We start from the raw sequence: 24346 nt of genomic DNA, 5'->3' as shown, positions 1-24346 counted from the left end.
AGATATTTTCTGTTGTTCCATTTTAAATGTGTCACTTCTTTTACTATGTTTCTTTCAGCTCTTTTCTTAGTGGTTACCCTGGGGATTATAATTAACATCTTAATTAATAACAACCTCAGGGGTTTCCTTGGCATGCACACAGTTTTATACTTGTGTGGTCTTTTAGATTCCTGGGATTACCTTGGAGCTTTTCAAAGCCTCCAATGGACATTTCATTTCCCAGCTTTTCCTTTTGTTTTTTATTTTTTGTCAGTGTATTGTTTGCTCCAAATGTTTTCACCACCTCAGACAGCAGCAATGTTAAACAATTGCTGCTGATCTTTTTGGACAAACACCTCAGGGAAAAGATTGTTTTATACTGAGCCATCTCTGAGTTAGTTTATGTAAAACAAGCCCTGTGAGTGGAGGCTTTCAATGAACTTCCAAGCAGGTAAAATCGTGACAATTCCCTGGGGATAGAATGCTGGGGAATTCCACACTCATTGTGCTCTTTTCAGTGGCGATAGGCTGCTTGTTTTCCCAGCTACCATGGTTGAGAGGCTTTTAGTTTTTAAGGCTGTCACAGAGCTGGGGAGAGAAGATGTCTCTAGAGCAACTTAAAAAGCAACAAAAGACACTATTCTTAAGGAGATTCAGCTGTTGTTCTTGAGTACACTTCTTGAATAGTTGCAAGCCTTTTGTTAATTTCCAGAGTTCTGAAAAGTTGGTTGTGACAATTTTTGCCCAGGTTCTCATTGCTCTTGTGGGGGACTGATTTTCGGAGATCCTTAGTTCATCATTCTGGAAGTTGATCCAGATTAGGATTTCTTAATCCTAGTATTCTATAATTCTAATATCTGAGATTCGTATTTGTATAATTGGGAGGAAATAAACATCCACTTTTCCTCCTTTCCCACTAATATGAGCAATACTAAGAGGAAGATGGGAAGTACCTTAGGTGTCAGAGGAAGCCTCTGCAAACATAAGGTGGTTATCCATTTTCAGGATGCTCAGTTCATCAAGGAGAACTGCTATTAATGCTATATTTATTTAGCATGTATAAATCACCTACTCCTGCAAAGCCTTAGTGAAAAAAAAGAAAAGAACAAAGACCAGCTAACAGATGTAGATTAACAGGTGTTTCCAGGCACCTGGAGGTGGTTACTGTAATTTTGCTCTAAGCTTCCTGGTAGCTGAGGTAAAAGGGGGAAAAACCATAGGAGGCTCCCACTGTCTGATAAAAGAATATAAACAAATGTATCTGTTGGAGCAGATTTGTTCCTGGCACTGATTTCTAGGAGAAATTTATTAAGTGGGTTTTGATGTAATGGACACATTTTTTCAACTAAACTACCCCCATGGGATTTCCATTCTCACAAAGCTCAAAGCCATAGCAGGCAAAGGCAGGAAGCGTTCATGGGCGAGATGACAGGCATCTGCAGGGGCAGGTTTGGAGGGAGAGGAAAGAACACTTTCAGCTGCTGGTTGGCACATCTGTCAGGGAAAACTTCATAAAGGTGATAGCATTTAAAGATGCCCTGGAGGGATAGGAAAGATTTTGAAAAGTGGGGAAGGGTAAGAGAATACCATTTTGGGCCAAGGGAATAGCCATAGCAATGGAAAGGTGAGGATACATTTGAAAGATATTCCGTAGGTTTCACAGACTGAGTTTGATGTTTCTCTGGGTATAGGTACTAAAGGAGAGAGAGGACTACAGCCTATCCCCCAGGAGGGGATGTGGAGGTTGGATGGGGGCAGGGGGTTGCAGTGGGCCTCTGGACTGGTACAGTCAACATCCCTATTGAAAATGATGGTCATAATAGTAACAGAAGGCATTCAGTGAGCATGTACTGATTACCAAGCAGTGTGCAATCTCAGGATGACCATATGAGGGAGAAAGAGTCGTAGAAATTGAGAACTAGACATATCTCCAAAGAAGATATACAGACTGCCAACAAACACATGAAAGAATGCTCAATATCATTAATCATTAGAGAAATGCAAATCAAAACTACAATGAGATATCATCTCACACCAGTCAGAATGGCCATCATCAAAAAATCTAGAAACAATAAATGCTGGAGAGGGTGTGGAGAAAAGGGAACACTCCTGCACTGCTGGTGGGAATGTGAATTGGTACAGCCACTATGGAGAACAGTATGGAGGTTCCTTAAAAAACCACAAATAGAACTACCATACGACCCAGGAATCCCACTACTGGGCATATACCCTGAGAAAACCTTAATTCAAAAAGAGTCATGTACCACAATGTTCATTGCAGCTCTATTTACAATAGCCAGGACATGGAAGCAACCTAAGTGTCCATCATCGGATGAATGGATAAAGAAGATGTGACACATATACACAATGGAATATTACACAGCCATAAAAAGAAACGAAACTGAGCTATTTGTAATGAGGTGGATGGACCTAGAGTCTGTCATACAGAGTGAAGTAAGTCAGAAAGAGAAAGACAAATACCATATGCTAACACATATATATGGAATTTAAGAAAAAAAATGTCATGAAGAACCTAGGGGTAAGGCAGGAATAAAGACACAGACCTACTAGAGAATGGACTTGAGGATATGGGGAGGGGGAAGGGTAAGCTGTGACAAAGTGAGAGAGAGGCATGGACATATGTACACTACCAAACGTAAAATAGATAGCTAGTGGGAAGCAGCCGCATAGCACAGGGAGATCAGCTCGGTGGTTTGTGACCACCTAGAGGGGTGGGATAGGGAGGGTGGGAGGGAGGGAGACGCAAGAGGGAAGAGATATGGGAACATATGTATATGTATACTGATTCACTTTGTTATAAAGCAGAAACTAACACACCATTGTAAAGCAATTATACTCCAATAAAGATGTAAAAAAAAAAGAAAAAAGAGGTCAAGTAACTTGCATGAAGCCACACAGCAGAGCTTGATACCCAATCTGTGTCTAGAACAAGAGTCAGCACACTAATAAAAACTCAGATAGTAAATGTTTTAGGCTGTCTGTCCATGTGGTCTCTCTCACAACTACTCTGTTCTGCAGTTGTAGTGTGAAAACAGCCATAGATAATATATAAATGAATGTGGCTGTGTTCCCATAAGACTTTGTTTACAAAAGCAGGTAGAAGGCTGGATTTGGCTCATGGGCCATAGTTTGCCAACCCTTGGCCTAGAGTGCTTGTCCTTAACTACTCTGTATGTATTCTGCCTGCTCAGCCAATCATTTTCACCCTCAATAAGCAGTAGGTGTAGGTGACGGTATGGTGAAACCTCTCAGAATTGTATGGATGAGAATGGCCTCATTTGTCTTCTGCTCTGACCTCCGCCTGCTATGGAGAGTCCAGACTGCTTATACTACCTGCCTCACCGGTATTAGCGCAGATCCCTGAATCCTTAATTTAAGGTGGTTTTCACCACCCATTACTGCTTTTTTATTTATTTATATTCCTCCTATTTGAAAGGTTTTCTCTAGGGTTTAGTGATGGTGGATAGTAAGGGAGGGCAAGTAGATGGTGAAAACTTTGGCTCAGCCTTCAGGATTTTGTCTTGGGACACTTTGCTGTCCCTTTGTTCAGTACCTTCTGAGTCTTGCTTTCTCTGCCTTCAGGGTGATGACTACAGAATTTAGTTTGATGAAGTTTTTCAATCTCTGAATGAGAAAGGTCTTTAGGGGGTCTTGTCTTCTGTCCCCAGGTGACACAATACAGACTGTACTCTAGAATGTCTATAGACTCAGTTCTAGAGCTGAACCAGGTGGGGTCCATGAGAACTTTGTGGCTCTATTGGATAGATTCAACAGATACTTGCTGAGCATCTACTATGGCCCAGGCACTGTGCTAAAAACTGGACAAATGAGATATAGTCCCTGAGCTCACAATGCTTATCATCTAGTTCAGGAAGTAGATATTATATATATAATCGCCAGAGGTATCACATAAATGGTGCTAAGTGCCACAAAGGGTGTGCATATTATTTTTTAGAAAGAAATGCCTTGCATGCAACAAGTCTTTGCAAAATAATGATTCTTTGCATGTGAATACAATAGTAGCCTATAAGTCCTTATTCCTGGCTCTTATTCTTATCCTGTGCATCTTACTTCTGTGGAACTGAAAAAAAAATGCTTCAGTGTTTGGTTTTCAGTATAGTTAATATGACTAATCCCTAACATTTTTAGAATCATAAACAAGGAAAGAATTGCTTTTGCTGACACGTTCTCATTTGATCACAAGGCTAGGATGTACCGCACCACCCAATTTTTGCCAATGGGGGCGCTTTGTTCAGGGTGTGAGGGAGCCTATGTCCTTCAGAATTTTGAAGTTGTTAAAGTGGTAAAATAAGCAAAACCTTCCCACAAGCTGATTTCTGAGCCAGAAATTGAGCACTGCTTGAGGGTTTGTAGGGGGCTCTGGAGTCCATTCTCAGGGTTAGATCCTGGGATTTAGATCTCAGGGTTTATTACCTGGTCTGTGTTACTTACCCTTCAAAGCCTTATTTTTCCCATTTGTAAATAGATATGATAATACTACTGCTCTCTTAGTGGTGTTGTGATGATTAAATGAAATTAGGCATGTAAAGCCCCTAGCACATGCTAAGTGCTCAATAAATGTTAAGTAATATTTGCTGTCATTGCTGTTATTACAAGACAAAACAGCAGAGAGCTCAACATAAAACTTTAGAAATGAGCAGTGCAAACATGGACACGTTTTTAAAAACGCACTGGATTTCTTTATGTACGAAATGGGCTAAGAACTCTCATGGCTTGGGGTTTCTGTGAGGAGTAAATGAGAGAATGTGTACTGAAAGTTTGTATCGCAGCACCTGGCCCAGGGTCAGCCCCTTGTGAGTGGCAATTCTCATTATGGAAACAGGATAAGACCAGTTAGTGGAGGCTGGGCTCTGGCCAGAGGTCAAACATTCATCCAGGCAGGGCAGGGATCTGGAAAACCGCAGCAGGGGTTGGTAAGAGGAAGTCTGGGAATGCAGGTGTATTGAGGTCACCTCACCACAGGCTCATGGCTGATGTCCACACAGGAAGGAAGAAACAAGGACTCAGCCACAGAGATTGAACTTTGGGGGCAGGAAAAATGAGAAAAAGAGAAACCTGAGGGTTTGAGAGGAGAGGAGATACCATGCCAGGGCCCAGGCATAGCTAGCCGGGAATGCATGAGACTTCAGATCAAGACTGAATTTGTGCTGTTCCACCAGCCGTGCTCCTTACTTCTTTGATTTGGGAGCTGAGCCCACACCTAGGGCCTGCAGGTGGTGGCTGGAGGAATTGGGGTGCTGGGACATTCCAGGCCAAGCTAGTGGCTTATCTGGTGGGTGATATAGTGACAGATACAAACACACGGGGTGGTGAATGGTGATAGGAAACAACCAAGGAAGCTGGAGACCACTTCCCAATTCTAGACCATAAGGCATTTGTCTTTTATTGGAGTCATGGATCAGGTATAAGACTTAGTGGAGGCAGTGGTCTTTGGAAAACCCATGCACGTAGAGTCTTTTTTGTTTTTTATACATTTATTTTATTTATTTTATTATTTTTGGCTACATTGGGTCTTTGTTGCTGCGCGTGGGCTTTCTCTAGTTGTGGCGAGCAGGGGCTACTCTTTGTTGCATTGCGCAGGCTTCTCTTTGCAGTGGCATCTCTTGTTGCGGAGCACAGGCTCTAGGCACATGGGCTTCCGTAGTTGTAGCACGTGGGCTCAGTAGTTGTGGCTGGCAGGCTCTAGAGCACAGGCTCAGTAGTTGTGGCGCACAGGCTTAGTTGCTCCATGGCACGTGGGACCTTCCCGGACCGGGGCACGAACCTGCATTGGCAGGCGGATTCCTAACCACTGCGCCACCAGGGAAGCCCGCACATAGAGTCTTGATAGTGCAATGTGAGCATCTGGGTCTCTGTAAGTCCTGCCTTCCCCCATGGGGTGTTTCCTGGAGAGGAATACTGACCTCCTCTCTTCCACAGTCATAGTGAGCTCAGAGAGAAAAATTCTAAGATCGTAATGCCTGCTCTGTGAGTTGGCTTCTCTGTGATAACCCAAATCTTGCTCCCTGGGGGTCTGGAGAAAACAACCATAGCCCAGGGGTCTCCCAGGACAGCAAATGGTAATAAACAAAAACAGAGCAGGAAATAGGATCAGGGTGAGATGTATGGCTCCTCTCTTCATTAACTCTTCCAGTGGGAGTAGGGAGAGCAGTAGAGGCCAGGTCTGCAGAACCTGTTAGCCCTCCTGGGCATTTGGTGGATACGGAGTGGGTGAGAGAAGGACAGGGCTTCCTATAGTAAAGGAGGCCTGTGGTTATCAGGCCAAGGAGGTTGGTGACCACCTCAGCACAGTGTGCAGCTTCTCAGCTCACAGCACAGTCTGAGCAGCAAGTCTGACATTCTGATTCTTGACAGAGGGTGGCCAGTGCCCATCGTTGATGTCAATAAATATCATGTCAAGAGCAGGGCAATAGGGAAAACTAGAGTTCTTTCTTCTCAGGACTTACAAGGGCCAAATGCCTGGCACTTTCTACAGAAGGCTAATAGCTGCCTCATTACCAAGATGAATCAGGGCCTCATTAGTCACAAGCAATGCTTGTTTCCATCACTGTGCACAAGGGGGCCTGGGGACTGGGTTGCCCATCATGAGATGGTAGCCATGTTTGATGAGGACCTCCTAACTGTTTACAGACTTGGGGGGTGACGGTCAGTGTTTCTAGAAGGATTTGCATGGTTTGGTGCAGTGGTTCTCAAACTTCAATGCACAGGAGCATAACCTGGGTGTGTCTAAGAAATTCAGATTCCTGGCTGGTTACCATGATGATTCTGATTCAGTCAGTCTGAGGGAGCTCTGGGCGTCTGTGTTTTTAATAAGCTCCACAGGTAATGCTGGTGCAGGTGGGCCATGAATCACAGTGTGAGGAATATGGGTATTGTGGGACGAGTCCTGGACTGGGACTCAGGAGAGCAGAGTTCTGGCCTTTGATTGTCCCCCAGTGTGGTGTGCAACCTTGTGCAAGTCACCTCCCATCTCCGGGCCTGTTTTCTCTGTAGAAAAAGAAGAGAGTCTCAACCCAAGCTGCACAGTAGAGTCACAATAGTAACTAATAAGGAGCTTTGACAAAATGCTGGTACCTGAGCTAGAGTGTCCCAGGCTAGCATGACATGTCAACACATTGGGGTGACTTCGCCTGTGTATGCATGTTTAAAGAGTTTCCAGATGATTCTAATTACTGCTGGAGTTGAGAACTACTATCTAGGTGATGCCCAGGGCTGATTCTTGTTCTGGAATTCTGAACCTGTTCAACACTGCATTACCTATGCCTCATTTCTTCATTAATTCCTGACATGGAGCAAGAGTTTTCTACATAAACAATTTCCAGATAATTAAAGAGTACTCTGTTAAGCACCAAAACTTTCACCCTTCTTTGATTTGTCTTCTTATACAAACATCAAAATCTTTTTGATGATTTAAAGTTACCACTATGGGACTTCCCTGCTGGCGCAGTGGTTAGGAATCCGCCTGCCAATGGTGGGGACACGGGTTCGATCCCTGGTCCAGGAAGATCCCACATGCCGCGGAGCAGCTAAGCCCGTGTGCCACACCTACTGAGCCTGTGCTCTAGAACCCATGAGCCATAACTACTGAAGCCTGTGCTCCCTAGGGCCCACGCACTGCAACTACTGAAGCCCGCATGCTCTAGGGCCTGCGTGCTGCAACTACTGAGCCCGCGTGCTGCAACTACTGAAGACTGTGTGCTGCAACTACTGAAGCTTGCGTGCCTAGAGCCCATACTCTGCAACAAGAGAAGCCACCGCAATGAGAAGCCCGTGCACCGCAACGAAGAGTAGTCTCAGCTCACCACAACCAGAGAAAGCCCGCGCGCAGCAATGAAGACCCAGCATGGCCAAAAATAAAGTAAAATTAAAAAAAAATAATAAAGTTACCACTGTGGTCATTCTTTTGTGATTTATTCAATAAATATGCATTTGGCATCCACTGTGTTAGGGTCTTATGAAAAAATGTTATAGAGTAGTCAAAAGTTGGGTGGACCATGGGCCAGTAATAATAAAAATGATAACTAACATTTAAACATTCATCAAGTGCTTACTCTATGGTAGGCACTGTTCTAAGCACTCTATCTCATTTAATCCTCACAGCCATCCTCTGAGGCAGGTACAGTTTATCCCCATCTTACAGATGGGAAAACCAAGTCACAGAGAGATTCTGTACTTTCTCAAGTTCTCACAGCTGGTTTAGGCAGATCGAAGATTCAGATCAGTCCTCCATCTCTCTGTGTGTTCTGAAATAATGTTGTTCCCCTGCCCCTCAATCTCTCTGTGTGTTCTGAAACAATGTTGTTCCCCTGCCAGAGCTTCAGTTTCCTCCTGTGCAGAGTGAGTCTGGGCCGCTTTGAACCCTCATACCTTATGAGTCCATGTCCACCCCCAGGTCCCTTAGGAGGTCCCTCACCTGCATCAAGGAGAGCCTGCGTATCTTCGTTGACCTGGGGGAGAGAGACAAGGCTGCTGAGGCCTGGCTTGGGGCTGGGCGACTCCACTACCTCATGCAGGAAGACGAGCTGGTGGAGCTGTACCTGCAGGTAGGCCTCCTGCAGAGCTTATCTGCTGACCTGGGCCATGCGGGGAGGCAGCTGTACCCTCCAAAGTGATCAGCTAGAACTAGGGAGAGGTGATGTCCTCGTCAAGCCCTTGGAGGGATGGTCAACTCTGGGCTGCGCCCTGAACCCAAGATGGAAACCAAGGTGGTCTGGCAGGCTGAATACAAGCAGCAAAGGGCCAGTCCCCGAGTCCCATATGCACGTGTGAGCTCGCAGAGAACATGGTGGGAGACTCGTTCATCTGTCATGTCAGTTTTATCCATTTTTCCAAAACTTGACACACACCTTGACTTCAGGGTTTTGCTGCAGTTTGAGGGAAGGTTGACATGTGTGTGGTATTAACATTATTGTTCTTTTATGATTTTTTGGTTTGCATATCTTTAATATCTGAGATATTAAGTACCTGGGCTTTAAAAAAGATAGGTGTGGAATCAAATCACAGGGCCATTGATTATGAACCGTGTGACTTTTGGCTTGCTACGTGAGCTCTCTGGGCCTCAGTTTCTTCATGGCTGGACCTGTCTCTAATAAAGATTAGGTATAACATTTGCATAGTAAACGTATGCATATAAACATTAACTAAGTGCTTGGGACCTAGTAAATGCTTAATAAATGGTATTTCATTATCATCATTATCTGTACGATACTGACACAATGGTATATAAGATTTGCTCCATCAAAAATATGCCTGTTATCTTTTTTTCCTTCCCATTTCTCATTTTCTCCCCTTTTACTCCCCCTTACTCTGTTACTTACAATCACACAAATTCACTTCCACCGAGACTTAATAATGGGGTTGTATAGCATTGATTGAAGCCTCACTATGCATGGGAGACTTTGCTAAACGCTTCATGTGCTTGATATAGTTTAATCCTCATTACAAATGCAGCAGGAGTCTCTACTGAAATTCCCATTTTACAGATGACACTCAATGAGGCTGAGTAATTTGCCTAAAGTGATACAACTAGTAAGTGGTTAAAACTGCACACCAGCAGTGTGACTTAAAGCTTTTACTTGCAGACTCTATTCTGCCTTGGGATTTTAGAGCTGGAAGAATTATCAGAGAGCAGACAATTCAGTCTTGCCTTTCTGTCTCCGGGAGACAAATGCCCAGAGGGAGCTATTGGGGTTGTTCATTGCTTGGTGGCAGAACTCCTGACTCTAGGATTCCATCTCACTGCTTCTATCTTTGTGTAGCAGCATACGCAATAAAAATAACTGAGGGATCTTGCCCCAGTAATTCACTGTCCAGAGCTGGTCCCAGGCACCCACAACCCTAGACTGCCACCTGACTTGATGTTCTGCAGTTATTCCCACTGAGGTGAATAATTTCTACCTAAGGATATTTGAGGTCCTGTGGCTGTGCTGCAGATGTTGTGGTACATTTTCTACTTTCTCATCACATTTTGTTTAGGTGCAAATGTGAAGTAGCTTGTTCAAGATAAAGGGGTCATAGGGGCCAGGAGAAGGGTAATGGGCTGAAAGATACTAGCATTTGTTTGCCACTAACTATTGATGTAAACTTGAAAGCTCCTTAGTCTCAGCCTCAGTTTCTTCATCTAGGAACTGTAGGTGTTGGATGAGATCATTCTTCCCAAATTTCAGTCATTTATACATCAAGTTTATAGTTTTGCCATATCCAGGTACCTCTGTACCATTATTTACTTATTTTTCTTTGGCTCAACTTCAAATCAACTTAGCTTTTTACACTAAACAATGCTATCTAAAAGCAGAGGTTTTGAATATGATTAATCTTTTTTTCTGAAACACATTAAAATAAATACTTAACTATTATAAGATGTTTGTGTGCTGCTGAAAACCATTTCTAGGGCCACCAAAGTAATCTCTCATAGCATGGTGGGGAAATGCTGGACTAGTGAATCTTACTAGCCTTATGAGTATAAAGACAATTTAGGGTTCAGGGAACTTTAGCAGAGGGTTAAGCTAGATGGTCAGGATCTCATTCTTGCCAGTCCTGTGGACATTTGGAAAGTCCTTCTCTCTGCCTTTGACAACAGTCTCTGTCCCACTCAGGCAGCCATCCAGAAAGCCCTGAAGTCAGAGGAGCCTTCCCTGGCTCTCAGGCTCTACGAGGAAGCAGGTGATGTGTTCTTCAATGGGACCCGCCACAGGCATCGTGCGGTGGAGTATTACCGAGTAAGTTGTGGGCTGCACAATCAGCAGTATCCCTAGCTAGGTTCTGGCACAAACATGAGCAGGGCCACTTGGAGTTCACCTGGCGTCCCCTTCCCCTGTCTTGCTGGTATTTCTTTGTCTTCCCTTCCTCATCCAATGCCCACAGGCTCTCCCTGTCTTCAGTCTAGCAGGCTCTCAAAGAAGGAGCTGATAAACTCTGTCATTCTCAGGCTTGATAAATAAAGTATCTTTCCTGACAGAATATATCATAATAATTACAACTTTTGGGTGCATAGTACTTTACAGTTGGTAGCACACTTTTATGTTGACCAGAATGTTCCTATGTACATGGTATGGTGGGAGATGATTGGTCCATGGGTGAGCACTTGCTTTACTATGTTTTCATTAAGTATGCATTAGAATATATTTAAAAAATTAAAGATGTATAATACCAGTTCATCAAACCTATGCTATCACAGATATTATTGCAAAGAATGAGACAAGAAATAGAAGATAGTTGATTTAAGAAATAATACTAATGAAATAAATGTCCAGATGTTAAGCAGATATGTGAAGAATCATAATTGTTCGTCACTGACTGAAGTTTGGGAAAACTCATTATCTTATTTGATCTTAATATTTCACTTATTCAGATACTTATTCATTCGCTTGTTCAATTGTTTATTCAGTCATCAAACATTCATCAAGACCCAGTATGTGCCAGGCACTGAGCTAGGGGTGAACAAGAAACATGTCCCTGACTATTGAGGTGCTCTTGGTCATATGCATTTTAGAGATGAGAAAACTAAGGCTCAGAGAGATGAAGTGACCTGCCCAAAGTTCTGTCATAATAAAAATAATAGAAATGACTATTTACTGGGGACTCTCAGACACTATGCACATACTCCACGTATGTACTTTGTAGATGAGCACTGTGGGCGCTAAGGGAACGTGTAGCTGGCGGGTGAGTAACTTCTCATGTGACCTTGAGGAAAGTCATCATCCCTTTCCTGCTGTCAGTTTCAGGGAGCCTGATGACCTCTAGTTCTTCCACCTCTGAGGTCCGGGCAGAGCAACCAAGAGCAAGGACCAGGAGAGCGAGTTGAGAAAAGCCATGCATGGAAGGTGCCATCTCCCCCTTGGGTTTAGTCACTGCCATCCCTCAACCCCTGGCAGTAGGATGCAGTACAGCCTCCTAGAGTATGGTATGTGCCAATGATTCTCAGCTAGACTAAGGTTCCTTGTGCCTCTGTTCTCAGGCTGGGGCTGTTCCCTTAGCAAGGAGGATGAAGGCAGTGAAAACCGAGCTCCGGATTTTCAACAAGCTGACAGAGCTGCAGATCAGCCTGGAAGGCTATGAGAAGGCTTTGGAATTTGCCACCTTGGCGGCCAGACTCAGCACAGTCGCAGGTTGGTGGTCCTAATTGTCCAGGGTATTGAATGGGAGGGGGTAACACTTCCTAAGGAGGGACAACAAAGTTGTAAGCGCATAGGCTCTGGAGTCAGACTCCGTGGGTTCAAATTCCAGGTCGAAGTGTCAGGGAGCCCCCAGTTAATAAGCAAGCCACTTAACATCTATAAACCTCAAGTTTGTCATTGGCAAATGAGGATTAAAAATGGCACCCACAGCATGCAGTTGTTATGAAGACCGATGATAATACAGGTAAAACCCATAGCACAGTGCTTGGTACATAATAAGTCCTTGATAAGTGTTACCTGTGCACACTAATTATTATATTATAGTTGGTATTATTGGTATTATTCTGAGTCCAGGGTAAATGGTATTTTATCCTATGCACAGGCAATGCCCCATTACAAAAGCACTGTGCCTTAACTTTTTAATTAGTTAATTATTAGTCAAGTACACATTTTCTTATGGAATTGAAATGTAAATGAAGGTCAGATTCCTGTTAACCTTACTCCCTCAGTAGCTGAAATACTTGCATTTACAACAAAAGCTAATGAGAAACAATGTAAGTCATTAAAACAGAAAAAAAAGAGGCAGAATGAAAAAAGATAAACTCATCTTGAATGTTGGTGCTTGAGGAAAAGCAGGTTTTATTAGAGGAGGATTGATTAGATGTAAAGGCAAATGGAGTCTTCTGTGATAATTCTAGAAGGGACCTCTGGGCTTTCTCAAGGGCATGAGATGTGGATGGTACTGGACTTTATTGTATTTAATTGCACTTCAGGGCTCTCTCTCTTTTCCTACCTCTCCCTTTACTGCAGAAAACCTTATTTGTGCAACTGTCTGCTAATCTCAGGAAGACCTTGGGGGCCCAGGCAGCTCCCTCTGGAGCATTCTTTGTCCTTCCTTGGACAGAAGCTGAAAGGAGGCTATATCCACCATTTCATGTGATTCCCTGTGACTGGACTTTTCCATATCAGAGAGTTGGATTTTCTCCTTTAGCTTTGGCTTTTGGCTCTTTGAAGCCTAAAAGCGATGTTTTTAGATTGCATCAAATAGCCACCTTGCAAATACTCCAAAAACACAATTGGAAGCATTTGTTCTCTTTAAACGCTACTTTGTGTTAAAAGAGTTAGTTATTGAAACAAGAAATCCACCCAAAACCAGAACAAGTCAAAGATCCCTTAGACACCAAGATTCTAAAGCATGAGTTAAAAGTGAATGGGTCTCTGTAGCTTATTTGAGACTGAAAGCTGGTGAAGGGTAGAGGGTGACTAGGGGCTGCTGATGACAGCCCCAGAGAAGAACTCTGAAGAGAGAGACTTTCATGTGGAGAAAACATTTGTTATATGAAGTTATTCATTGTCAGAAATTCTTAGCTACTCCATCGAGCTAGTCTTGTCACCATTCCCATCACAGAGATTTGGAAATAATTATTTCCCAGAATTCTGAGTTACAGTGACATCCACAATGAGAAAATGTTCCTCAGGAATTGTCCCAGAAAACCTTGTCCAGAACACATACTCCACTTAGTCACTCTCACAGATCCCTGTGTTTTCTTTTGTAGCACTTATCACAGGTGTAATCTTACCTTTGTGGGATTATTTAAGGAATGTCTGTGTCCTGTGAGACAGTAAGCCTCATGTGGGCAGGACTTCTGCTTTGTTTGCTATGTCCCAAGCTCCGTCCCTGATACCTAGTAGATCTTCAAAGAATTGTACAGAGTGAACTAATGATGCAAAGTGTTGGCTTCAGGATATCTCTCTCAGTCTTCCAATTTCTAGGAGATCAGAGGCAGGAGCTGGTGGCCTTCCACCGTCTGGCGACTGTGTACTATTCCCTGCACATGTACGAGATGGCTGAGGACTGCTACCTGAAGACTCTGTCGCTCTGTCCACCCTGGTTGCAGAGCCCCAAGGAGGGCTTATACTATGCCAAGGTGTATTATCGCCTGGGCCAACTCACCTTCTACCAGCTGAAGGTAAGAGCCAGGCTTCCAAGGTCATCTGAGAGCTACTGTCCAACTATATTCTTTCCTCACCCTGAACCTTCAGGGTAAAGTTGAGAGGGGTAAGATGGGGAGTGTTGTCTCATAGGGTGGGGAGTGGCTCCTCTGGGAACGCAATGACTCTTTTCACTTAGCCCCCTTGGAGACCTCAAAGAGGCTCCCATCTCTGCTGAGGAGACAGGCCCTAGTTCTTCTCTTTCCTTGTCCTGCTGTGACTTCTGGGCCCACTTCATCTGTCAGGCACTATGGGAACATTGGTCTAGTGCCTGTGAGCTCCTCTAGGACCTATGAAAATATATGAGACCCAAAACAATGCATGAGACCCCCAAACAAAAGAATTATAAGCTCCAAAATTAAAATCAAAATTAATTCTTAACTGTACGTCTAAAAATGTTATAGATTAATTAGTCAATTGCAACTCACTTCTTATAAAGTTGTATAAACTATTTTAGGAGAAATCTAGGTACGTGTTAACATGTTTGAGATAATAACATGCAGGGTCTTAGAATGTAAGTAAGCCTAGGTCCTAAGAAGACCATAGCCCTGACTCTTCTGTTTGCTCTGCTGGAGTTGAATCCAGAACTTCTTATTTTTCCAGCCACTTCTAGAACTGTGTGTGTGGTCTGTAATTCTCAGTTACAATTCTGGCCCTTGAACCTTGTCCCTGGGCACTGGCTGCCCTTACCAGAGGTCTCTGTCTGCTCCAGCACAATGCTTAATCTCTTCATACAGTGGCTTCTGAGTCACTCCTGTGTTTGGCCCCCAGGGGACCCTTAGGGCAGCTCTGTTGTCTTTTTCTTATTTGCCAGAGTGTTTCTGGCCTAAATTTATTATTGACTGATGAAGGTTAACGGGAACCAGTCATCCCTTTTTGAGTCTCACCGGAGGAACCACCTGTTCTGCATCCCAACCATTAGGGAGGGACGATGGGGTAGTGAAGGACTCCCCCACAGTGAGCTTGCCTTTGTCCCACAGCTCCCAGGAAGTGGGACAATGTATGTGTGATCTGATTGCATCAACCGAGGGCTCTAGGGATTTCAAGGGAAAGAGCTCAACTCAAAGTAGCTTAAGCAAAGCAGGAGATTTTATTGGCTCAAGGAACGAGGAAGTTCAGGTATAAGTTTAATTTCAGGTAGTTCTGGATGCTGGTACTCAAATGTCATCATGGATTTCCCCACCTCTCTCTGTATCTCTTGGCTCTGAATGTTTCTGCTTCTCTCTGTTTCTTGGCCTCTTCTCCTCTAGTTATTGACAGGCTCCAGCACCCATCTAAAAGGGTGAGCAACCATTTTCTCTGTTAGATCACACTTCAAAGGTCCCAGAGAGTGACTTGGGACAGGTCAGCTTGAGTCATTTTCACATACCTGAAGCTCTGTGCCCAGGATGATGCTGCTTCATGATTGTCTGAGCTTGGGTAAGGTGCCATTCCTGTGCCTGAGGAGGAGGGCCGCCAGGGTTAGCACTGTCACAGAACTGCAGTGGAGTTGGTAGGAGGAATTCCCCCAAGGAACCAGGAGAAGAGGGTGGGAAAGGATGTCAGGCAGACAAAAGCTAGTGTTCTTAGTTTTTCCTGCACTGCCTCTTAGCCTTTCCTGGAAATGTCTGCTAATGCTATCTCTTCTCTGCCCCCATGCTGGGGGTTAGGATGCCCACGATGCCACTGAATACTTCCGGCTGGCCCTGGCTGCAGCAGTCCTGCTGGGTGACGAGGAGCTGCAGGACATCATTAGGACCAGGCTGGACCACATCTGCCAGAGCCCCCTCTGGCATAGCAGCCCCTCTGGGCGCTCCTCAGAGAGGGCGCGGTGGCTGAGTGGCGGGGGCCTGGCCCTCTGAGGACAGCTGTCCCATCTCTGACCAGTTGCATGGTCAGAAGCTACCTCTCTGCTCTAGGCTGTTAATCTGGGGGCGGGGTTCAAGTCATCACCTGGCCCAGCCTCTCATCTCAGAATGGGAAGAGCATAGTCCAGAGGGAGAGGGCTCATTCCAGGTCACACAAGGCATGGATGGTGGAGCAGGGATTAGGGGTCCTGGCTTTGTGTCTAGAACCTTTCCAGTAGACTGTGGCCCTTCCACACATACAGACCCTGAAATGCACTTTCTAGACACACAGTTCTAGAGAAAATGAGACCCCTGCCCCTAGAAAAGCTGTCTCCTTCCCTCAGGGAAGAAATCAGGCATTGCACTGGAGAGAAGACCAGCCCATTGGACTTTGTTCCCTTCACTGACTTTTCTCAGGGAAAGACCCCTCCCCTTGCCAGCAGAGAAACTAGTCACTTGTTTTTTTTCTCTATTCAACCAGAGGGGGTGCCACTCCTCCTGTCACAGGGACTGGCAGGAGGGAATTCACCATGCTATTAGCTCAAAAGACACAGCCTGAGGATGGCCAGGTGGAATGCACAGGAGGTGAGGTCTGATGTGGAGGCACCATCTCCATCCTGCCCCGAGGCTCTGCTCCCTTATAACCTCCCATAAACCCAGGAGAAGGCTCCCAAGCGTCAAAGCCTAAAAATTGAGCACTAAGGAAGTTATGACGTAAATTACATGTAAATAGTGTATATTATTAAATATTGCTCATTTACATTTATTCACACATTTGTGTCCTTAATAAGAGGGAAGATGAAAACTAGTTATTTTTGCATATCTTATTAATTATCTATGAGTCACTAGGTCCGACCCACACAGATAGCGAGGGAATTACCAAGGGTGTGGATGCCAGGAGGTGGGGAGAAGCTGACTACCACAGTATATGAGTCCCTTGATGACGGAATCAGGAATTTGCTAAGGCAGTGAGCTCCAAGTATGGTCCACTGACTGGCTGGGCCAGCAACATAAGCGTCACCTCTGAGATTGTTTGAAATGCGAATTTCAGGCTCCACCTAAGACCTCTGAAGCACAGTCTCTGGGGCCAAGGATCCCTGGCTTGACCCTGTTTTCCAGGTGATTCTAATGCACACTGAAGCACAAGAAGCACTCCTCTGGAACCATGGTTCTCAGAGAATGTGAAAAGGAATCACCCGGGGAACTTGCAGAAAATGAACTTTCTGGTTCTTACCCCAATAATTCTGATTCAGTAGACCTGGGAGACACCCCAGGAACATGCATTATTAACGAGCATCTCGAATGACCCTGATGCTGGCAGTTCACTCTTGCTCGGAAATGTGGACACATGTAAGAGCTAGCTATAGGGATCGCCATCTGACCCCCAACAGCTTAGATTTACTGTTAAGACCCTCTGCCTTTACTTTCTAGCTCCTTGGAGCAACCAGATGATTGGTGGTGTGGTGGTGTGGGATGGGGGTGGGGAGTTGAGTCAATAGTGCATCTTCTAGTCACCAATGCTGTGTACATATTGGTACATCTTATTTTCTCTTAGGAGCTTGGTTGGTTGTTACTCTAGAGTATTCTTCACCAGAAAGGAAATGAAGTGACTTAGTCCACTACCACGTAAGATAGATGTGGTTTTGCTCCCACCACAAACCATAAAATCCCCAAGGGAGGGATGTTGAAGATAGTCTAACCTCCCATGCAGAGTCCTTTCAACAACATTCCTGGGAGACCGACGGGGCACAGGCATGCCAGAATGGTTAACAAATCTCGTGCTTGCAGAAGGCTTGCTTGGCTCTGGGACCCATGCCATGAACCATTCCCCATTTGTCTCAGGTTACAGACCCTCTCTCTTTTTGCGACTGACCTATTACTCTCCTCTGGCCAGATGCCAATTTCTGTCCCTCTGATAGTGTGGTTCCTATAACTGGTATTGGCTGGTGGGTGGAGAGCAAAGAGGGTCATTACCATACTTAATGTGATTTAATGTTTTATTTTAACATTACATTAAGATTTTTCTTCTCCGCATCAGCTACATCTTACTGTTGGCTCACATTGAGCTTATCATTTGAAGTCTCTTCTCACGTGAGTTTCTGTTTGGCCAGATACTTCTCAATTTTTACAAGTATACATATATATATATATATATATATATATACACACACACACACACACATAAATACCTACACACATATATATACATGTATGTAGCTATACATGTATATATATACATAAATACACATAAATACCCACACACATATATATCTATGCATGTATATATATTTAGGTGAAGGGCATTATATCTACCCATTTTATACTTCATTGGGAAATTTGGTTAAACTTTTCTGATTCTGTGTAGATTTTAAAATTGAATTATAGTTGATTTACAATGTTGTGTTAATTTCTGCTGTACAGCAAAGTGATTCAGTTACACATACATATTCTTTTAAAAACTCTTTTCCATTATGGTTTATCACAGGATATTGAATACAGTTCCCTGTGCTGCACAGTAGTACCTTGTTGTTTATCCATTCTGTATATAGTGGTTTGCTTCTGCTAACTCCAAACTCTCAATACACGCCTCTCCGAACCCCTCCGCCTTGGCAACCACAAGTCTGTTCTCTATGTCTGTGAGTCTGTTTCTGTTTTCTAGGTAGGTTCATTTGTGTAATATTTTAGATTCCACATATAAGCGATGATATCATATGATATTTGTCTTTCTCTGAGTCCATCCATGTTGCTGCAAATGACATTATTTCATTCCTTTTTATGGCTGAGTAGTATTCCATTGTGTATATATACCACATCTTCTTTATCCATTCATCTATTGCTGCACATTTAAGTTGTTTCCATGTCTTGGCTATTGTGAATAGTGCTGCTATGAACATAGGGGTGCAGGTATCTTTTTGAATTGTAGTTTTGTTTCGATGTATGCCCAAGAATGGGATTGCTGGATCATACGGGAGCTCTATTTTTAGTTTTTTAAGGAACCTCCATACTGTTTTCCATGGTAGCTACACCAACTTACATTCCCACCAACGGTGTAGGAGGGTTCCCTTTTCTCCACACCCTCTCTAGCATTTGTTATTTGTAGACTTTTTAATGATGGCCATTCTGCCTGGTATGAGGTGGTACCTCATTGTAGTTTTGATTTGCATTTCTCTAATAATTAGCTATGATGAGCATCTTTTCAGGTGCCTCTTGGCACCTGTGTGTCTTCTTTGGAGAAATGTCTATTTAGGTCTTCTGCTCATTTTTCGATTGAGTTGGCTGTTTTTTTGTTGTTGAGTTGTATGAGCTATTTGTATATTTTGGAAATTAAGCCCTTGTCAGTCACATCATTTGAAAATACTTTCAGTCTGTAGGTTGTTTTTGTTTTCTTTCTCATTGCCTTTGCTGTACAAAAGCTTGTCAGTTTGATTAGGTCACATTTTGTTTATTTTTGCTTTTATTTCTGTTGCCTTGGGAGACTGACTGAGAAAACATTGGTACGATTTATGTCAGAGAATGTTTTGCCTACGTTTTCTTCTAGGAGTTTTATGGTGTCATGTCTTATATTTAAGTCTTTAAGGCATTTTGAGTTTATTTTTGTGTATGGTGTGAAGGTGTGTTCTAACTTCATTGATTTCCATGCAGCTGTCCAACTTTCCCAACACCACTTACTGAAGAGACTGTATTTTTTTCTATTGTATATTTTTGCCTCCTTTGTAAAAGATTAATTGACTGTAAGTGTGTGGGTTTATTTCTGGGCTGTCTATTCTGTTCCATTGATCCGTGTCTGTTTTTGTGCCAGTACCACACTGTTTCGATTACTGTAGCTTTCTAGTATTGCCTGAAGTCTGGGAGGATGATGTCTCCTGCTTTTGTTCTTTTTCCTCAGGATTGCTTTGGCAATTCTGGGTCCTTTATGGTTCCATATAAATTTTAGGATCATTTGTTCTAGTTATGTGAAAAATGTCATGGGTAAACTGATAGGGATCTCATGAAATCTGTAGGTTGCTTTGGGTAGTATGGCCATTTTAACAATATTAATTCTTCCAATCCAAGAGCGTGGGATATCTTTCCATTTCTTTGTGATTCTGTGCACTTTGGTAAATCTGGTAAATTTGCCCTTAACCAGGTCAGTTATAAAAATGTTCAGCACATTTCCAAAGACAAGGATAAGGCTATTTTTTAAAATAAGAAAAACATTGTGTTGTATCATTGAAATGACTACATCCTGTATGCAAATTACTCTGCTGAAATATTCTTTAAAAGTGTCTGAAAATTCCGTTTTAAAAATGTGGTGAGGGCTTCCCTGGTGGCGCAGTGGTTGAGAGTCCGCCTGCCAATGCAGGGGACACGGGTTCGTGCCCCGGTCCAGGAAGATCCCACATGCCGCGGAGTGGCTGGGCCCATGAGCCATGGCCGCTGAGCCTGCGCATCCGGAGCCTGTGCTCCGCAATGGGAGAGACCACAGCAGTGAGAGGCCCGCGTACCGCAAAAAAAAAAAAAAAAAAAAAAAAAAAAAAAAAAATGTGGTGAACTATTCCTCCTGGAATCATGTTGATGCTGTTTTTCATGATCCGCAGAGAGTGAGTGAAGTGGTGTTTGGGCCTGGTTTCTATTTAAACAGGTTTTATTATTCATAGGTTGTAGCCAAAGATGAATCAGTTACCCTCTTTTATCCTAATCCTTCCCCAAAACTTAGTGGCCTGCCTGGCTTCTGGCTCCTTGCATCTAATCTAAATAAAGAACAAGGAGGGAATTACAACATTGTGGAAAACCTGTAACATGTTTTATCAGCTTTTAGTTACATTACTTCCCTATTCAACTGAGCTAATGCTTTGAAATCTAATATTGCTTTTATCCTTTTCTTATTTGCTTTTGCATTATTTAAGATGTCTTTATATTGTGTGTGTGTTTGCTTGTGCTTTGTAAGTAAAATGTAACTTTTTTTTAACATCTTTATTGGAGTATAATTGCTTTACAGTGTTGCGTTAGTTTCTGCTGTATAACAAAGTGAATCAGCTATACTTATACATATATCCCCGTATCCCCTCCTTCTTGCATCTCCCTCCCACCCTCCTTATCCCACCCCTCTAGGTGGTTGCAAAGCACTGAGCTGATCTCCCTGTGCCATACAGCTGCTTCCCACTAGCTATCTATTTTACATTTGGTAGTGTATATATGTCAATGCTACTCTCTCGCTTCGTCCCAGCTTACCCTTCCCCCTCCCCGTGTCCTCAAGTCCATTCTCTATGTCTGCGTCTTTATTCCTGTCCTGCCCCTAGGTTCATCAGAACCTTTTCTTTTTTTTAGATTCCATATATATGTGTTAGCATACAGTATTTGTTTTTCTCTTTCTGACTTACTTCGCTCTGTATGACAGACTCTAAGTCTATCCACCTCACTACAAATAACTCAGTTCCGTTTCTTTTTATGGCTGAGTAATATTCCATTGTATATATGTGCCACATCTTCTTTATCCATTCATCTGTCGATGGACACTTAGGTTGCTTCCATGTCCTGGCTATTGTAAATAGAGCTGCAATGAACATTGTGGTACATGACTCTTTTTGAATTATGCTTTTCTCAGGGTATATGCCCAGTAGTGGGATTGCTGGGTCATATGGTAGTTCTATTTGTAGTTTTTTAAGGAACCTCCATACTGTTCTCCATAGTGGCTGTATCAATTTACATTCCCACCAACAGTGCAAAAGGGTTCCCTTTTCTCCACACCCTCTCCAGCATTTATTGTTTGTAGATTTTTTGATGATGGCCATTCTGACCAGTGTGAGGTGATACCTCATTTAGTTTTGATTTGCATTTCTCTAATGATTAGCGATGTTGAGCATTCTTTCATGTGTTTGTTGACAATCTGTATATCTTCTTTGGAGAAATGTCTATTTAGATCTTCTTCCCATTTTTGGATTGGGTTGTTTGTTTTTTTGATATTGAGCTGAATGTAACTCTTTTGACAGAAGTTTTTCTGGGGAAAGAAGTATATAGGGGTGGACGGTTTCAGAAATGAAGGGAGAAACAGTTCACCATGGGGTGGGAAGACCTAGATCTTGGTCTTGAATTTGACATTAAATTATGATGTGACCCTTGGGCATGTCACTTAACCTCTATAAACTTCAGATCTCTGATCTCTAATATAAAAAGTATGACCTCCTGTAGGTTCCTTTTCAGAAATTTCCAAGCTGGTTATTTCCAAGCCATATGAACAGGAAGAGAGACTTGTATCTGGAAGATGAAATCATGTTTTTATGGCCCAGTTTTTTTCTCTTCTCTTTTACAGGTGAGTAAACTGAAAAACAGAAAAGTAATTTTCTCCCTGCCACACAGGTAGTTGTGGCAAAGACAGCAGTACCCTGGGTCCAAGGACTTAGCTGCACAAATGATTCCTTCTGGGCGATTTTCACAGTTTTATGCATGTGTGCATACGTGCACATTTGTGTGCACGTATGTGCACATGCATATGCACACTTGCATTTATCACCATATGTGCCATCTGAACAACCACTTACCAATTGTTTTCTAAATTGATTTACTTCCTTTACTCAATTTTATAAAGGATGACTGGTCTATGCAGAAGAAAAACATATTGCTTTCTAAAAAAAGAATTACATAAATAAAAACAAATATAGTGAAAACAAACAATGCACTAAATTCAAGCTAGATCCTGTTGCTTATGGCAAGTGCCCAGCCTAGGCTTGATCTGGCATTATTTGAAAATAAAGAGATTAACATTTGGCAGGGAGTGTTGAAGACAAACTAACACAGTTCTCCTTGAGCAATCAGGGAAACAGAGCAAGCAGTGCAAACGACTGATCTCCTCACAGTGGGAGTCAGTGCTATTCAATGCCATGTCTGGCTGCACACTTCCCACTTCAGGGAAGCTGGGACTCAGTTGTATAAGAGGCAAGGGGCAGATATGAATATGATCCAGGATGGGAAGCACTGTGATGGGAGCTAATTACAGGGTGCAATGAGAATTCAGGGGAGAGGATTTAACCCAAGCATGGGAGCAAGAGTATCAGGGAGGGCTCCCTGGAGGAAGTGACATCTAAACCGAATCCTGAGAGAGAGAGATATCTACTTCTACATGCAGCCTGGGTGGGGTTCACAGACAGGGTATGTGTCAAGAAAGGTCCAGAGGGTAGAGAGGGTCTGGTGTTTTCTGAGAACAGCAATGAGTTGAACAAAGCTGGAGCACAGTCGGGGCGGTAAGGAAGGGAAGTGAGAGAAGGCTCCAGGGAGGGGAGCTGGAGACAGATCCTGAGTGTGAGGGTGAGCCACGAAAAGGTTCTAAGCAGGTGAGAGAGCCATGCTCAGATTTGTGCTTTGGAAAGATGAATCTGGAAGCAGCCTGAGAACAGATTACAGAGCAGCAGGAGGGAAGGTGGGAGACCCATTAGCTGCATATTGCAACAACACACTCCAGCTTTTATTTGGATTTCACCAGTTTTTCCCCTCAAGTCCTTTTTGTGATCCAGGGTCCAGGGTACCACATTGCATTTAGCTGTCGCGTTTCCCTAGTCATCTCTGACCTGTGATAGTCTCTCAGTCTTTCCTTGTTTTTCATGATCTTGACCTCCTTCCCTTTTGATAATTGCTCCCATTGGGATGTGTGGACAAGGGGAAGGGAAGAATGAAAAATTAAAGAGAATGAGTCGTGCACTCACCAAGGTAACAGTTCCTAGTGGGGGCAAGGGAGTCAGGCATATGTGGGTTAGAATCTGTCTCTTACTAGCTGTGTGACCTTCAGCAAATTAATTAACTTCTCTGAGCCCAGTGTTGTAAGAATTGTATCAGCACACGTAAAAGTACTGAACACACTCAATGCCTGGCACATAGTGTAAACACTAGGTGACCTGATAGATTTGTTTACCTTCTTTATTTCATAGATGAGGAAATGGCTGAGGCACATCTATCTTTGGGAGCAGGGCTTTACCTAAGGGAGAAAGAAGCTTGATCCAAGACTTAAGACAAATGAGGCTATTTTTAAAGCAAATTAATAAAATGGTTTATGTTCTAAAAAATGCCTACTATGACCCAACCATTAGTTTATTTATTTTAAAGTTAAGATTTACTCTTTTCTATACTAGGTTTTATTTGCCACGTTGCAATTCAGTCATATTTTGTTTCTTTCTTGGTGTAAGTCCTGAAATTCGGAAGTGCAGCCAGACTTAGAGCAGTGGCTGGGAATGCTGTCCTGCATTCAAGGGCACCTGGGTCTGAAGTTGGCTGAGTGACTGGGCAAGTTACTCTATACTCTTCAGTCTCAATTTTAACTCTGCTTCGAGTTTTACTTGAGACCTCAAGTATGGATGACTAGGTATGAGCCCTCAATTCATGGTAGCTCCGATACTGAAGCAGGACTAAGTAGATTCTTAGTAA

At 43.2% G+C, this 24346-nt stretch overlaps 1 protein-coding gene across 11 annotated transcripts in view; it reads left to right on the top strand.

Annotated features, from left to right (window-relative positions):
* SH3TC2 (SH3 domain and tetratricopeptide repeats 2) overlaps window positions 1-24346 on the top strand; it is a 182296-nt gene that overhangs the window by 47547 nt on the left and 110403 nt on the right. For 6 of the 11 annotated variants that reach the window (XR_009563483.1, XR_009563485.2, XR_009563481.2 and 3 more), the window contains 4 exons: window positions 8414-8564; window positions 10617-10739; window positions 11978-12128; window positions 13911-14107. Coding sequence is in view for 5 of the 11 variants with exons in the window: in XM_060296419.1 (XP_060152402.1) it covers window positions 8414-8564; window positions 10617-10739; window positions 11978-12128; window positions 13911-14107 (622 nt within the window). In the remaining 6 variants the exon portion in view is untranslated. Of the gene's footprint in view, window positions 1-7625; window positions 7857-8413; window positions 8565-10600; window positions 10740-11977; window positions 12129-13910; window positions 14108-15778; window positions 17392-22123; window positions 22383-24346 lie in introns of those variants that run through there. The other 5 variants (XM_060296418.2, XM_060296417.2, XM_030847401.2 and 2 more) reach the window with 5 other exon arrangements.

This window comes from Globicephala melas, chromosome 3 (genome assembly GCF_963455315.2).
Source record: "Globicephala melas chromosome 3, mGloMel1.2, whole genome shotgun sequence".
Taxonomy (NCBI): domain Eukaryota; kingdom Metazoa; phylum Chordata; class Mammalia; order Artiodactyla; family Delphinidae; genus Globicephala; species Globicephala melas.
The sequence above is the reverse complement of the archived record's forward strand: the minus strand, read 5'-3'. Positions and strand labels throughout refer to the sequence as shown.